The following is a 15022-nucleotide window of genomic DNA, read 5'->3' as shown; positions in this document are numbered from 1 at the left end:
TGTACATTCCACCCAATCTTTTGTTAGTTTAATCCATCTAGTCGTTTCTAGACCAAAGCTCACTACATTTTTGCATGTTGTACACCCCAGTTTTTTTATTTCACATGACAAGCCATGGGTTATACCTTTGCTTGTTCTTGAACTGCGCCTCCCTTCAGTGGACCAACCTGGTCTCAGAGCATTTCGTATTATTCTGTACGTAAATCTGAGATGTTCCTTTAAGTATGATATGTGACATTTTGTATGGCATGTGTTAATTTGTGAATGTCCATCACCCATTTCATGTGGTATGTTACGATTTACAATTCGTATTATATGATACAAATTTGCAAAACGTACAATATGTTACGAATTTTAGTTTGGTGGCTAACGTAAGCTAGGGGTTAGGGTTACGTTTAGGAGTTAAGTTTTAAGGTTAGAGGAAGGGTTAGCTAACGTGCTAAGTAGTTGAAAAGTAGCTAAAATCTGTGATGAGATTTGCAGGCCTACTTGGTAGTGGAGGTGGCAGGGTTAGCAGCGCTGCTAGCTAAGGCATCGCCATCAGGGTCAGTTTTATCCCCACTTCCTCTCTTCCGGAACTGACAGTTCTCTGGCTCGTTTCAGAATTGATTATCTCTGGATTTTTTTACTTGAAAAACATCATTGCTTCTTCTTATCCATTTTAAAAATGTGTCTTTCCCACGTTTCAAATTCAGTAGGGAGATGACTAGCCTAGGCTACATGACTACAGACAGTAGGGACCACTTCCCTAGCTGACCACCACTACCAAGACCTGTGTCAAGATCAGTTACTCACCCCCCCACCGACCCTACCCATAACCTTTAAGTACAAATAAGAAAGCAGGTCTGGAATCAGTGTGGGAGGATAGGATGATTACACAGGATCCTCGCACTTTTACCTGATGTTTTTTTCCGGGGGTCGGGAGAAATAACAAGTAGGCAATTTGATTGGACTGTGATAGCTTTTATTAGAATGTTTATAGTGCGAACAGTGAAACAATTAATAAATCATGGGTAATCATGGGTAAATCACAGGTACCAGATCTGGGAAAATAGGTGATCTGGCTCAAATTAAGCACTGACAGTATTACTAGAGGTTTTATGGATATATCTTATATATATGTAAATAAAAAATCTAATGGTATTTTCAATACCATGCTTAATTGTATTATGAAATTATGGTTATTGAAATAGTGGTCTGGGAATAGTGTTGTAATGTTCTAGGAACTTTCCAAAAATTACCAGGTTTTCCAGAAATCCTTGGAATTTTGGGAAAGTCACAGGAATTTTGCAACCCTATGTGGGAATCAAAGATCAGAGAAAAAGTGGATTACATTGTAACAGTGAAACAGCTGAATTGGATGTATAAGCTTCTATTTCATCCCAAGGTGCATGATTTTCCTGTATGGTCCTGGTCCACCCCAAAACCCCCTATGGGAAAAATATCAGATGTATGTTTAATATTAGCAACAAAAAGCTCTGTAAAACATGTATTTGCTGTTTAGTCTACATAAAAGGTTGGGTTTATTAGGGCACACAACAGAAAACATTTAGCGATGGAAAATAAAAATGAGCATTTCTTATTGGTAAAATGAAGTAAATCCATCCCTGTTTGACCCCCACCCCCCCTCCCACACTTGGTGCCTTACGAATACGACCCAGTAATTATCTTTGACAGCTACTTACTTGAGAAGTCCATGCCAGTACAGATGAGGCATCACGTCAGCTTTCATGTGGTACATGGTCCATCTCTCCTTGCTTTGGTCAATAGGGAATGTCTCCAATGGCTGCCCACTATAGTCAAACTCAGCCAGGATGACGGCGTTGTAGTTCGTCACCAAAGGGCAGGATGTGTAGCCATCATACTGTAAACACAAGTATTTTAGCGCTATATTTAAGAAATAAGACACGAGGGGGTGTGGTATATGGCCAATATACCACGGCTAAGGGATGTTCTTAGGCGGAGTGCCTGGATACAGCCCTTAGCCATGGTATATTGGCCATATACCACAAACCCCCCCCGAGGTGCCTTATTGCTATTATAAACTGGTTACCAAAGCAATTAGAGCAGTAAAAATAAATGGTTTTGTCATACCTGTGGTTTGCGGTCAGCTCTACCACGACTGTCAACCAATCAGCATTCTGGGCTCAAACCACCCAGTTTATAATCATGTGGATACGTCCCAAAAGGCACCCTATTCAAACCATAGTGCACTACTTTTGACCAGAGCCCTGGTCATAAGTAGTGCACTATAAAGTGTGTCATTTGGGACATATCCTGTGTTATCTTGAAGATTCTAAAAATACTAATACTAATAATAATAGTAGGTTAAGTGTAATTAGTGTTATGTAAGGTAACGTACCTTACTATCCGGCTTTTCATTCTTCAACACTTTTGAAATGGTTCTGTCCAGAATACTAGACTGGGCAGCTGGAAATAAAATACACCATATTCTTACTGATGCCATTCCCCATGCTCAACAACAAACGTAGGACATGTAGGTACAGGTTTTCAACCTAGGCAGGTTAATACCACAGCAAAAGTTTTGCAAGAGCCGTTTCCCCTGGTGTTTAGTTGTGGTATTATACTTTTTTTACAAGTGGCAAAACAGAAAAAACAAAAACGACTTACCCACGGCAGCAGCTGTTTTGGATGTCGGCAGGTTGGTGCAGTCTCCGATCCCGAACACGTTGGGATACTTGTTATGTTGAAGGGTCTCTTTGTTGACGTCCAGCCAGCCAGCCTCATCAGCCAATAAGGATCCTTTAACCTCCGGGTTGGGTCCCATCGGAGGAGTGACATGAAGCATCTCATACTGAAAAAGAAAGAAAAGCTTGATTCCCTGACTGAAAATTAGCACAAACAAATCAAACTATTACTGTCTTGTTGTTGCCCAGCAAATACTCCGATAGTGAGTTAAGCTTTAGACAAGTAAGCCTCGTCTGAGCCAGAATGACCCATAGGCTCCTGCCCTATCTCCGAATTATGTAGTGAGGCAGCTTGATGTACCAGTTCACCCCCTGGACATGATGCTAGTCTATCTCCTGTTTCTGTAGTGCGAGTCAGCTTGATGTCCTATCCAGGGGGTATACTGGTACGCTAGTCTATCACAGGGCCTAATCCCCAATCTATCTCCTTAATGCTGAGTGCCAAACAGAGGGACATCAGGAACCATTTTTTAGAGTCTTTGGTATGACTCAACCAGGGATCGAACTCCCAAACTTCTTATCTTCGGGGAGAAACACCAACCACAAGACCACTGAGATAATGAATGCTACAATAACTATGAATGCTACAATAACTATGAATGCTACAATAACTATGAATGCTGCAATAACTATGAATGCTGCAATAACTATGACTACATCTGCATACTACGTTACTTAGCATCAGTTTTCTATGTCAACTTAAATAATATGTTAGAAATCTGTGAACAAACCCCTCGGCTACATTCTGTGTTTTTTTTCATTAGCAAATTACCTCAAACACTTTGGTTTCTCCAGGATTGTCGAGGTTTTCAAACACAGCTTCCTGCTTGTCGGCCCGGACCTCGATGAGATTTTGTCTGAGATTCACCTGGATGTCGCGACTCTTCACAATCTCCCACAATGCATCTGCATATTTCTTGACCCCAAACAGCACTGGCAGTGATGTGTTGTACACAATGTTGGCCTTGGCCCTTTTTCCTGTCTTCGAGAGGAATCAGATCAGAATAAACCTGTTATAATATTGAGGAAGGGTATGACACAGATGAGAGCTGGGTTGTGTTCATTAGGTACCAGTAAGAAACACAATTTCAAAACGTTTTGCTACGATGTGCACGAATGAACACAAGTCAACCCAGATACAAAAATGTCGATTCAGAATACCTTTTTACAACAGTTTATCTGATGCATTTTATATCAAAATACCTTCCTGAGATAAGCGTCGGTCAGGTACATGATCTTCTGTGGTGCTCCTGCACACTTCACCGGAGTGTTGGGGAAAGAGAATACAGCATTTCCCTCCTTGAAGTTCTGCAGTGCACTCCAAGTCTTCTCCACAGTTTGTACGGAATAGTTTGAACCAATCTTAAATTTGACCCAATCTTCAATCTCAGGCAGACCCTTGATCTAGAGAGTGATTGTGAGAGACAAAAATAGATGTATGAGTCAGTCTCTGCCAATGATCAATAAAAGGACTTATGTTAAAGGCCCAGTGCAGTAAAAAACGTGATTTACTTGTATTTTATATATATATATTTCCACACGAAGGTTGGAATAATACTGTGAAAAAAAAAAATTGAAAAAAAAAATTATAATGCCCTTTTAGTGTCAGAGCTGTTTGAAAAGGCCACCTGAAATTTCTGCCTGTTTTGGTAGAATGGAGTTTTGGCCTGCTTGGTGACATCACCAGGCAATAAATTCATCAATAGACCAATAAGAGAGTTCCAAACCTCCCCACTCAGACAGTCTGCTAAGAAGCTATTTTTGTTTATTTTCGAACATTTTAATTGAAAACAAATCACAGTAAAGTTATTTCATTGTTCCCCAGAAATGATTCGATATTGAGATAAACATGTCTGCATTAGACCATTAAAACAATATTGAGGGAGTGGTGAAAGGCATAAAATAAACAATATGGTGCTTTTTACCTTTTCATAGTGTAGCTGTAAACCTAAAGCCACTATCAGATATTGGTAGGAGATCTGTTACAGGGAAGACAATACAAGTTACAGTCAGTTGTAAGGTAAAATTATTGTAGGCCTACTTCCTTGTTATTAACAAACATACACTGAGCATACAAAACAATGAAGAACTTTGCTCTTTCCATGATTTAGACTGACCAGGTGAAAGCTATGATCCCTTATTGATGTCACTTGTTAAATCAATTTCAAATCAGTGTAGGTGAAGGGAAGGAGACAGGTTAAAGAATGATTTTTTAAGCCTTGAGACAATTGAGACATGGATTGTGTATGTGAGCCATTTAGAGGGTGAATAGAGAAAAACAATGTTCCCTCAAAACATTGTCAGCACGGAGCACATTTCAGGTCTGCTGAGCGCAAACTTGAACGTTGTGAAAATTCTGTGCAACTTCCAGAGCGGGTGGGTTTACTATGAACACCGAGGCTGTACCTGCTTTAGGTTACAGTTTTACTGTGAACACTGAGGCTGTACCTGCTTTAAGTTACAGTTTTACTGTGAACACTGAGGCTGTAGCTGGTTTAAGTTACAGTTTTACTGTCAACACTGAGGCTGTAGCTGGTTTAAGTTACAGTTTTACTGTCAACACTGAGGCTGTACCTGGTTTAAGTTACAGTTTTACTGTGAACACTGAGGCTGTAGCCGCTTTAGGTTACAGTTTTAACAGTGGCCAAGTAGGCTACAGTGTGTTAGAGGAATTCTAAATTCCTCTGTATTTTTCCCAATCAGAATTCAATACTCTGTCAATGCATTCTAAAGGGATTATAAGACCCAGTATCTTTATAAGAATGGACAGAGCCCCGGTCTTAAAAGTCAGGTAACAGCGTTTAATTCAAGAGAGTACTGGTACATACACATTTTACCACAGGTTATAAACTGAAAATGACGTCAGCGTTTTCCAAATGTTCTATCTCTTCATGACACTAGTAGAGAGGCCCTATAGTTTGAGCCTTCCCTCCTCGCCTGAAGCCAAGGTCAGTCATTGTAAATCAGCATTCTAGACAGTCTGGAGATAGTTCATTCATTTGTACAAAGGAACAGACCGTCATTGTTACTAAACTCCTGACTATATTATATACAATTGGGAATGGGAGCAAGAGAGAAAATTCATATATGTACAGTACATAATAGCATTTGGACTAGTCAGTCCTGATTGAAATGTATACATAATTAGTCATCATTGATAAAAAATTCCCTTAACACAGTGGCTATTTGATCATAATCTAGGCCTACCAGAATGGCCTACCATTTTTTTTTTTGAGAAAATGCATCCCATAACATTTTAACATGGAAAAAGTTGTTCCATCATTGAGCCTACAGTAGAAGTCAATGTGTGGTGTTCAATGTAGGCCTACATTCCATGAGACTTTTGAAAAAACATCAACCTGTTTATCCACTTGTCCTTCAGACCAGGTGACTGAAAATGTTGTTTGATGCAAGAAACCACTTTACAAAATAAAATGCATTATTATTCCGAAACCATTATTACAGAGAATCAGACAAATTATGCTACCCTTTGCCTATTCACTACTTAGCTTACTCAATCTAGTCTCAAAATACAACACTGCCCCTTTAAGACAAAAAAAACTTGTTACCTGACTCGCTTTTCAAAGATGTCTAGAAATGAACACGTTTTGTGCTCTTGTAGGAAGCAATCACTCCACTATTGCGGACTACAAATGATCTACAACTGGGCTAATAACTCACTAAGTGGTAAAGGATATGAATAAATGATCTACAACAGGGCTAATAATTCACTAACTGGTAAAGGATATGAACAAATGATCTACAACTGGGCTAATAACTCACTAAGTGGTAAAGGATATGAATAAATGATCTATAACTGGGCTAATAACTCACTAAGTGGTAAAGGATATGAATAAATGATCTATAACTGGGCTAATAACTCACTAAGTGGTAAAGGATATGAACAAAATGAGCACACATGGCTACATGCAGCTTTGATCTCAAAATCACTGCATCTACTCACGACTGCTCATGCTGTACACACGGTCCAGTTCAAAGTAAATGCCACAGATTCATATGGCAATGGTCTATTTGCATATAGGCCTACTGCAGCTCTGATTGGTTATGCCGCACCGGTCTGTGTCGTGCGTGTCAATGCAATAGAATTCTACTACGTTGCATTGTGTCAACAACAAAATCTCTTGCATAGTTAGTTTTGTTTCGGTATGTTGCATTGAAAGTGGATAATATTGTGTTGATTTTTATCAATTGCCACAGTAAAAGGGAAACGTTGATAGTGTTAACTAACAGGGAAAAACTCTAGATAGTTGAGTAAAGTTCAATCTCGTGCTTCTCTACGTGGGCCAATGTTTCTCCTGGGCGGCAGTCCCGAGGCGAGCATGCAGTTTAGAGGGAACATGGGGTGGAACTCACTGTTAGGAAGGCGTTCCTAATGTTTGGTATACTCAGTGTAATAGGACATGTGAAGCTGAATGATTTCATTGTCATTTGTCCAATTGCATATCAAGAGGATCTATCCAGCCCTGTTCCTAATTTAGTGAACCTGATTCTAATAATTAGCTGGTTGATAAACTGAATCATGTCAGTTACAACTGGGGTTGGAGTGAAAACCTACAGGAGAGTAGCTCTCCAGGAACAGGGTTGGAGTGAAAACCTACAGGAGAGTAGCTCTCCAGGAACAGGGTTGGAGTGAAAACCTACAGGAGAGTAGCTCTCCAGGAACAGGGTTGGAGTGAAAACCTACAGGAGAGTAGCTCTCCAGGAACAGGGTTGGAGTGAAAACCTACAGGAGAGTAGCTCTCCAGGAACAGGGTTGGAGGGCCCTGGTGTAAACCTACAGGAGGGTAGCTCCCCTGGGAACAGGGTTGGAGAGCCCTGGTGTAAACCTACAGGAGGGTAGCTCCCCTGGGAACAGGGTTCGAGGGTCCTGGTGTAAACCTACAGGAGGGTAGCTCCCCTGGGAACAGGGTTGGAAGGCCCTGGTGTAAACCTACAGGAGGGTAGCTCCCCTGGGAACAGGGTTGGAGGGCCCTGGTGTAAACCTACAGGAGGGTAGCTCCCCTGGGAACAGGTTTGGAAGGCCCTGGTGTAAACCTACAGTAGGGTAGCTCCCCTGGGAACAGGGTTGGAGGGCCCTGGTGTAAACCTACGAGAACAGGGTTTGAGAACAGGATTGGAGAGCCCTGCTCTATAGCCTTTTATCTCTTGTGTTATGTGTTATGGCTTTTTCTGTTTGTTTTTTCCAGTTCAGCATTTTGCCTCCAGCACCTTCACTAATCGGTTTTGCTGTGTGGTAGATTCAGCCTATTATCCGCAGGAAGGATGAGCAACACAGATTATGACAACACTTGACTGACCTTTGCCTTCAGATGGAGACCAAGCCCTATAATTACATTTTTTAAACTTCAATCAATGTGTATTAAATCAAATAAACGATATGGAAAGTAAACAGCCCTACCTACCTCCATGCCATTTCCTGTGCGCACAGTGTTTGTGTCTGGGTTGATCTCCTGAACCTTGTCTCTAACCCACTTGACACCAGACGGCACAACACTGGCGGTAGGTCGACCGGAAGAGGCCACACCTTTAGCCCCAGCGCCAACCAATGTCCAGATGGGCTGATAGTAGTGCATCTATGGGAATAATGTTGCTTATTATAAACTGGGAGGTTCGAGCCCTGAATGCTGATTGGCTGACAGCCGTGGTATATCAGACCGTATACCACGGGTATGACAAAACATCGATTTTTACTGCTCTAATTACGTTGGTAACAAGTTTATAATATCATTAAGGCACCTTGGGGGTTTGTGATATGGCCAATATACTACGGCTAAGGGCTGTATCCAGGCACTCCGCGTTACATCGTGCCTAAGAACATCCCTTAGCCGTGGTATATTGGCCATATACCACACCCCCTCCTCGGGCCTTAATGCTTAAATATATACTCTTGTGCACGAGACTACATGTTCCACATCCAAAATGGCCCCCTATTCCTTATGTAATGCACTACAGGTCCCTGGTCAAGTAGTGGACTGTATAGGAATAGGGGGCCATTTGAGACCCACCCACTGTTTTTAATACCTCACTGGGTTCCACTATGGCCACGTTCTCCGCCCCTAGCTTCCTCTTCATCCGAGCACTCATTGTGATGCCACCACTTCCTCCTCCCAGCACTAGGACCTTGTAATGCTCTTTGGAGGAGGAGGCATGGCTGCTGCTGCTGCTGGTGGTGGTGGTGTGAAGATGACAGATGCCAATAGCAGCAGTCCTATGGCACTGCCTCCACAGGGCTCGCTGCCGATGCACCACTCTGACTGTAGCCATGTTTTCCTCTCTGTATGATCTCTGGAATGGATTCAAAGTCAGGATTCAGTTCCAGTGATGGCATAGGGCCTAGGGACTGACAGATTGACAGGAAGTGAATACATAGGGCCTAGGGACTGACAGATTGACAGGAAGTGAATACATAGGGCCTAGTGACTGACAGATTGACAGGAAGTGAATACATAGGGCCTAGTGACTGACAGATTGACAGGAGGTGAATACATAGGGCCTAGTGACTGACAGATTGACAGGAAGTGATTCCATAGGGCCTAGTGACTGACAGATTGACAGGAAGTGAATACATAGGGCCTAGTGACTGACAGATTGACAGGAAGTGATTCCATAGGGCCTAGTGACTGACAGATTGACAGGAAGTGATGGCATAGGGCCTAGTGACTGACAGATTGACAGGAAGTGAATACATCGGGCCTAGTGACTGACAGATTGACAGGAAGTGATTCCATAGGGCCTAGTAACTGACAGATTGACAGGAAGTGAATACATAGGGCCTAGTGACTGACAGATTGACAGGAAGTGAATACATAGGGCCTAGTGACTGACAGATTGACAGGAAGTGAATACATAGGGCCTAGTGACTGACAGATTGACAGGAAGTGAATACATAGGGCCTAGTGACTGACAGATTGACAGGAAGTGAATACATAGGGCCTAGGTCGAGTGACTGACAGATTATTGACAGGCAGTATAGTCAAAGCAAAAACAGCAGAAGGTGCATGTGTGCAAGCATAAAACACTTACAATTATCAGGTTATTGAGGCTACTGGCTATATTTGTTTTATGTGTAGGGGTAACCGTTCTAGCAATCGGACTTCTGTAACCTAGCTAGTTCAGGGTAGCCTAGTGGTTAGAGCGTTGGACTAGTAACCGAGAGTTTGCAAGATGGAATCCCCGAGCCGACAAGGTAAAAATCTGACGTTCTGCATCTGAACAAGGCAGTTAACCCACTGTTCCTAGGCCATTGAAAATAATAATTTGTTCTTAACTGACTTGCCTAGTTAAATAAAGGTAAAAAATATATTTAAAAAATATTAAAAAATCTCAACCCACATACTACATATGCATATTTCATAGCCCCCGTGTCAAAAAATAATAACAACATTGAGCAAAGTGATTTGAAGTCTATGCAGAGCAGCCAATTCACTCCTATTCACATCATTCTACCAAGACCTCTACTAGCTTGGGTTAAATGCAGAAGACACATTTCAGTTAAATACATTGTTGGACAACTGACTAGCTATTCCCCCTTTCCCTTTCAATGCAACTTATTCTGGGAGTCTGTCGGGACATTGGGCCGGGACCACTCTAAACACTAGTCAACAGTTAAATGGTGAATGATAGGATCTCTGATGATCCCACAGACTGTAAAACATATGGATGATGTCATCGATGACGTCACCCCATGGGTTTCATATGAGGATGCTCAGTGGCGTATTTGATGATCAGGAAGTGTGATTTCAGTGTGTCGAAATCTTGCGACATGGAGTTTTTTTGGGGAAACGTTGCATGCGTAGTTTGAGCTACTCTAGGGAATTATGTTGCAGGTTAGCTCGGTGCTATCCTTATGGAGTTTCTCAAATTGAAGGCAGACCGAGGTACTGCAGGTGCAGGCTGCCATTAGCAACTAAATGATCCTCATTACTTCGTCTGTATGTTCATTTTTTATTGTGCCTTTATTTCACTAGGCAAGTCAATTTGATTGAAATGCCCTCAATAATGACATCCCAGTTAAGGATACAATGATTTATCTGGGAATAGCAATAACTAAGAAACAAAAGCTAGATGTTTTCTGAACTTGAACCCTATCATAGAGAGAACTCAAAATAAATGTAACCCAGCTAGCAATGAGGAATCAGCCCAGCTCCACTGTGCTAGCAGGGAATCATGGTTACAAGGGATTCATCTCTTTGGTTACTCTCTTTCTCAGAGGTTTCTTTTTAACTAATAACATTACATTCTTTTAATAAAAATGAATACTAAAGTGCTACCCTACTAAACATGAACTTAAAACGTTTTTTAAAGACATTGATGTTTATTGTACCTTCTGTAATGAACAACCGGACTGTTTTACATGTATTTTATACCCGGAAGTTGTGGAAAGATATGTAGATGTTTTTAGATTATATACATGCATATTTTTCCCTTCTAGTTGAAAATGTTATATATAATATATATTTTTTTACAAAGTATAGCGAAGGTTATGCGAAGCCTTCTTAATCAAAATCATTGTTATTTTAGCTCAATTCCAAATTCGTAAACGTAAGAGTTGAAAACCTCTATTATTTGAGAATGAAATTAAACAAACATTTTCTTCTCAGGACATAAAAAGCTATTAAAACGTTGAATGCTTGTACGTTTTACAAGGTGTTTATTTAAATATATTCCATGACTGTTCTTTGTAATGTTTGTATACTTTTTTTTTCTACTATATTTTATATTTTGAATTGCGTAAAAATACATTGGGCTGGGACTGAGTCGAGGCCCAATGTCCCAACAGACTCCCAGAGTGAGTTGCGTCGAAGCTAGAAACCTACCTTATTTAAGAAGAAAGTTGTGAAAACGGGATATGATCCTTGCAGGCTGGCGATCTATGACTGGCTACTCAGACTCCTTGCTCTGGTCAAACTTACTGTCGATCTACCTTCAATCTTAAACACACCTCGAGAGCGTGTCACCGATTGCGTAATATAGTTTTCGTAGTAAACCACTACATACAGTAAGTACAAATTGGCCTCGTTTCACAAAACCCAGACGACATGACGCTTGAAAAAAAAAAATCCGCCCACAATAAAGACATGCACGACTGCTAGATCAAACCTCTTCGAACGGAAGCTGTGCAGAAACATGAGTTGTAAACATAAATGACTGCGTAAGCTCATCGACCTTTTGAACGTCTATCAGCTGCTGAGTGCATTCGAAATGTCCACATGATGGCACCATTGTCAAAAGAAATGCCTGACAGTGGGTCACTGCCAATGATGAACAGTATATAAACCCTTAAGGTCCTTGTGTAATGTGATATTGTACCCCCTAGCCCAATTGTCCATTGTATATTATTTATATACTTGTGTTCCCACATGTACTTCCTGTATTGATTTGTTGTTAATAAAAAAATATTTAAAAAAAACACTGGATTGCAGTTGCTATCTATTGGCCAATGAGAGACGGTTTGAAAGGCTTTGATGCCACCGTTCGGCCATATTGGCAGTCCTCCATAGGAAGAATGGAATTCTACAGTATTTAAATTAAATGTTTCAAGGACAAAATGACATGTATTTAAGCATGATTTGTGTTTTAGTGGTGACATTTACATTAGTTATCTAAAAAAAAATGGCGTTTAACTAACATAATATAATTTAGAAGTATGCATTAAGCTGTCTGAAATATAATAAATTTGGCAAAAACTAATGTAGCCTGCTCCACTACAGCCCCATCGATGAGAATGGGGGTGTGCTCAGTCCTCCATTTCCTCTAGTCCACAATCATCTCCTTAGTCTTGGTTACGTTGAGGGATAGGTTGTTATTCTGGCACCACTCGGCCAGGTCTCTGACCTCCTCCCTATAGGCTGCCTCGTGGTTGTCGGTGATCAGGCCTACCACTGTTGTGTCGTCTGAAAACTTAATGATGGTGTTGGAGTCGTGCCTGGCCATGCAGTTGTGGGTGAACAGGGAGTACAGGAGGGGACTGAGCACGCACCCCTGAGGAGCTCCAGTGTTGGCAGATGTGTTGCTACCTACCCTCACCCCCTGGGGGCGGCCCGTCAGGAAGTCCAGGATACAGTTGCAGAGGGAGGTGTTTAGTCCCAGGATCCTTAGCTTGGTGATGAGCTTTGAGGGTACTATGGTAGTCTGTAGTCATTTAGGCAGGTTGCCTTCGTGTTCTTGGGCACAGGGACTATGGTGGTCTGCTTGAAGCATGTTGGTATTACAGACTCAATCAGGGACATGTTGAGTCCCGCACCTTGAAAGCGGCAGCTCTACCCTTTAGCTCAGTGCGAATGTTGCCTGTAATCCATGGCCTCTGGTTGGGGTATGTACGTACAGTCACTGTGGGGATGACGTCCTCTATGCACTTATTGATAAAGCCAGTGATTGATGTGGTGTACTCTTCAATGCCATTGGAAGAATCGCGGAACATGTTCCAGTCTGTGATAGCAAAACTGTCCTGTAGTTTAGCATCTGCTTCATCTGACCACTTTTTTATAGACCGAGTCACTGGTGCTTCCTGCTTAAATTTTTGATTGTAAGCAGTAATCAGGAGGATAGAATTGTGGTGGGATTTACCAAATGGAGCGTGAGGGAGAGCTCTGTACGCGTCTCTGTGTGTGGAGTACAGGTGATCTAGAATTGTTTTCCCTTTGGTTGCACATTTAACATGTTGATAGAAATTAGGTAGAACTGATGTAATTTTCCCTGCATTAAAGTTTCTGGCCACTAGGAGCGCCGCCTCTGGGTGAGCGGTTTCCTGTTTGCTTATTTCCTTATACAGCTGACTGAGTGCGGTCTTAGTGCCAGCACTGTCTGTGGTGGTAAATAGAAAGCCACAAAAAGTATAGCTGAAAACTCTCTAGGCAAATAGTGTGGTCTGCATTTCATCACAAGATACTCTACTTCAGGCGAGCAAAATCTAGAGACTTCCTTAGATTTTGTGCACCAGCTGTTGTTTACAAATATGCGCAAAAATGTCTAAACCGGTTTTCGCTTTGTTATTATGGGGTGTAGATTGTTAAGGAATTGTATTTTATTTTATACATTTTAGAATAAGGCTTTAACGTAACAAAATGTGGAAAAAGTGAAGGGGTCTGAATACATTCCAAAAAGACTATATATTACCGTTACACTACATGGCCAAAAGTATGTGGACACCATTTCAAATGAGTTGATTTGGCTATTTCAGCTACACCCATCGCTAACAGGTGTATAAAATCGAGCACACCGCCATGCAATCTCCATAGACAAAAATTGGCAGTAGAATGGCCCGTACTGAAGAGCTTAGTGACTAATGTGACACCGTCATAGGATGCCACCTTTCCAACAAGTCAGTCTGTCAAATTTCTGCCCTGCTAGAGCTGCCCCGGTCAACTGTCAGTGCTGTTATCGTGAAGTGGAAACGTCTTGGCGCAACAACGGCTCAGTTACAAAGCGGTAGGCCAAGCTCACAGAACAGGACCCTTTACAAAGACATGATAAACCTTGGGGATGTGGATTTATTTTGTACTATTGTGCAGTACAACTGTTTGCAACCACCTTTAAAAGAATGTATGGATAATTTAACATACTTATATTTTTTATTATTGTATTATTTATACAAGCATTTCTTTAGAAAATACACTTTTAATGTAAATATATAGTCTCCAAAACGTACATTGGTCTATTGTGCTGGGCAACGGCTTTCATACAGAGTGCTTGTGACTCCTTACTACACTCACTCCGTTTCCTGCAGTGCAATACACTGCATATGCATTGCATAATGGCTTATAGAAGGAAAAAAAGACATCTAGGTGCCGATGCCAGTCTACTCACTAAAATCCCTAGAATACAAAACAGATGAGTTAGGACAAAACGCTAGGTCACGTTGCTACTGTAGCTTTAGGTTGACGTTTGAACAGTGGCACACATATCAGAACCATGGACAGCTACCATTTTAGAATGGGACGTTGTCAGCCTTTCTACAAATACGTTGCCCAAAAGCATATAAATGTGATTTCATCTTTTAGTCCACAACATTGTTCCAGTAAGATCTTGGATAAAAACTTGAGAAGTGAGGGGAATTAAGGTTTGAAATGTTCACTCGGAGGGGTCTGGAGCCATCGTGCTCTTGTGCAGGGTGGCAGGTAGATTAGCGGTTAAGAGCTTTGGGCTAGTAACCGAAGGGTTGCTGTGTTCGATTCCCTAAACCGACTAGGTGAAAGATGTGCCCATGTTTACTTGAGCAGGGCCCTGATTGCATCTGACAGTACTAAAAATTTAGTTTTGACCCAAATACCAATATCAACATGAGACGCAAAAAC

The 15022-nt window shown here is 41.4% G+C and overlaps 1 protein-coding gene across 2 annotated transcripts; it reads right to left on the bottom strand.

Annotated features, from left to right (window-relative positions):
- Window positions 1-942: 942 nt before the first annotated feature.
- LOC109897686 (sulfide:quinone oxidoreductase, mitochondrial) lies at window positions 943-11974 on the bottom strand. Of its 2 annotated transcripts, none has more exons than XM_020492200.2 (10): window positions 11546-11974; window positions 8751-9014; window positions 8132-8302; window positions 4634-4687; window positions 3912-4112; window positions 3481-3690; window positions 2632-2815; window positions 2363-2430; window positions 1686-1864; window positions 943-1430 (listed from the first exon to the last, which is right to left on the bottom strand). In XM_020492200.2, exons 2-10 carry the CDS (start codon window positions 8991-8993, stop codon window positions 1373-1375), a joined length of 1368 nt encoding a protein of 455 aa, XP_020347789.1. In that variant the 5' UTR covers window positions 8994-9014; window positions 11546-11974; the 3' UTR covers window positions 943-1372. The 2 variants fall into 2 exon arrangements, with proteins under 2 accessions (XP_020347789.1, XP_020347790.1); XM_020492201.2 differs by having other exon boundaries at window positions 8751-9069; window positions 11546-11878.
- Window positions 11975-15022: the final 3048 nt, after the last annotated feature.

The sequence above is a fragment of the Oncorhynchus kisutch genome, linkage group LG10, assembly GCF_002021735.2.
Source record: "Oncorhynchus kisutch isolate 150728-3 linkage group LG10, Okis_V2, whole genome shotgun sequence".
Classification (NCBI taxonomy): domain Eukaryota; kingdom Metazoa; phylum Chordata; class Actinopteri; order Salmoniformes; family Salmonidae; genus Oncorhynchus; species Oncorhynchus kisutch.
The sequence above is the reverse complement of the archived record's forward strand: the minus strand, read 5'-3'. Positions and strand labels throughout refer to the sequence as shown.

Bases quoted from the DNA above. Each gene is read 5' to 3' on its own strand.
- LOC109897686 (XM_020492200.2), bottom strand. From the start codon at position 8,993: ATGGCTACAGTCAGAGTGGTGCATCGGCAGCGAGCCCTGTGGAGGCAG. The intron at 8,303-8,750 runs GTATTAAAAACA...TTATTCCCATAG, and splicing joins CCATAGTGGAACCCAGTGAG to ATGCACTACTATCAGCCCAT. The intron at 3,691-3,911 runs GTATTTTGATAT...TTCCTCTCGAAG, and splicing joins CCGACGCTTATCTCAGGAAG to ACAGGAAAAAGGGCCAAGGC.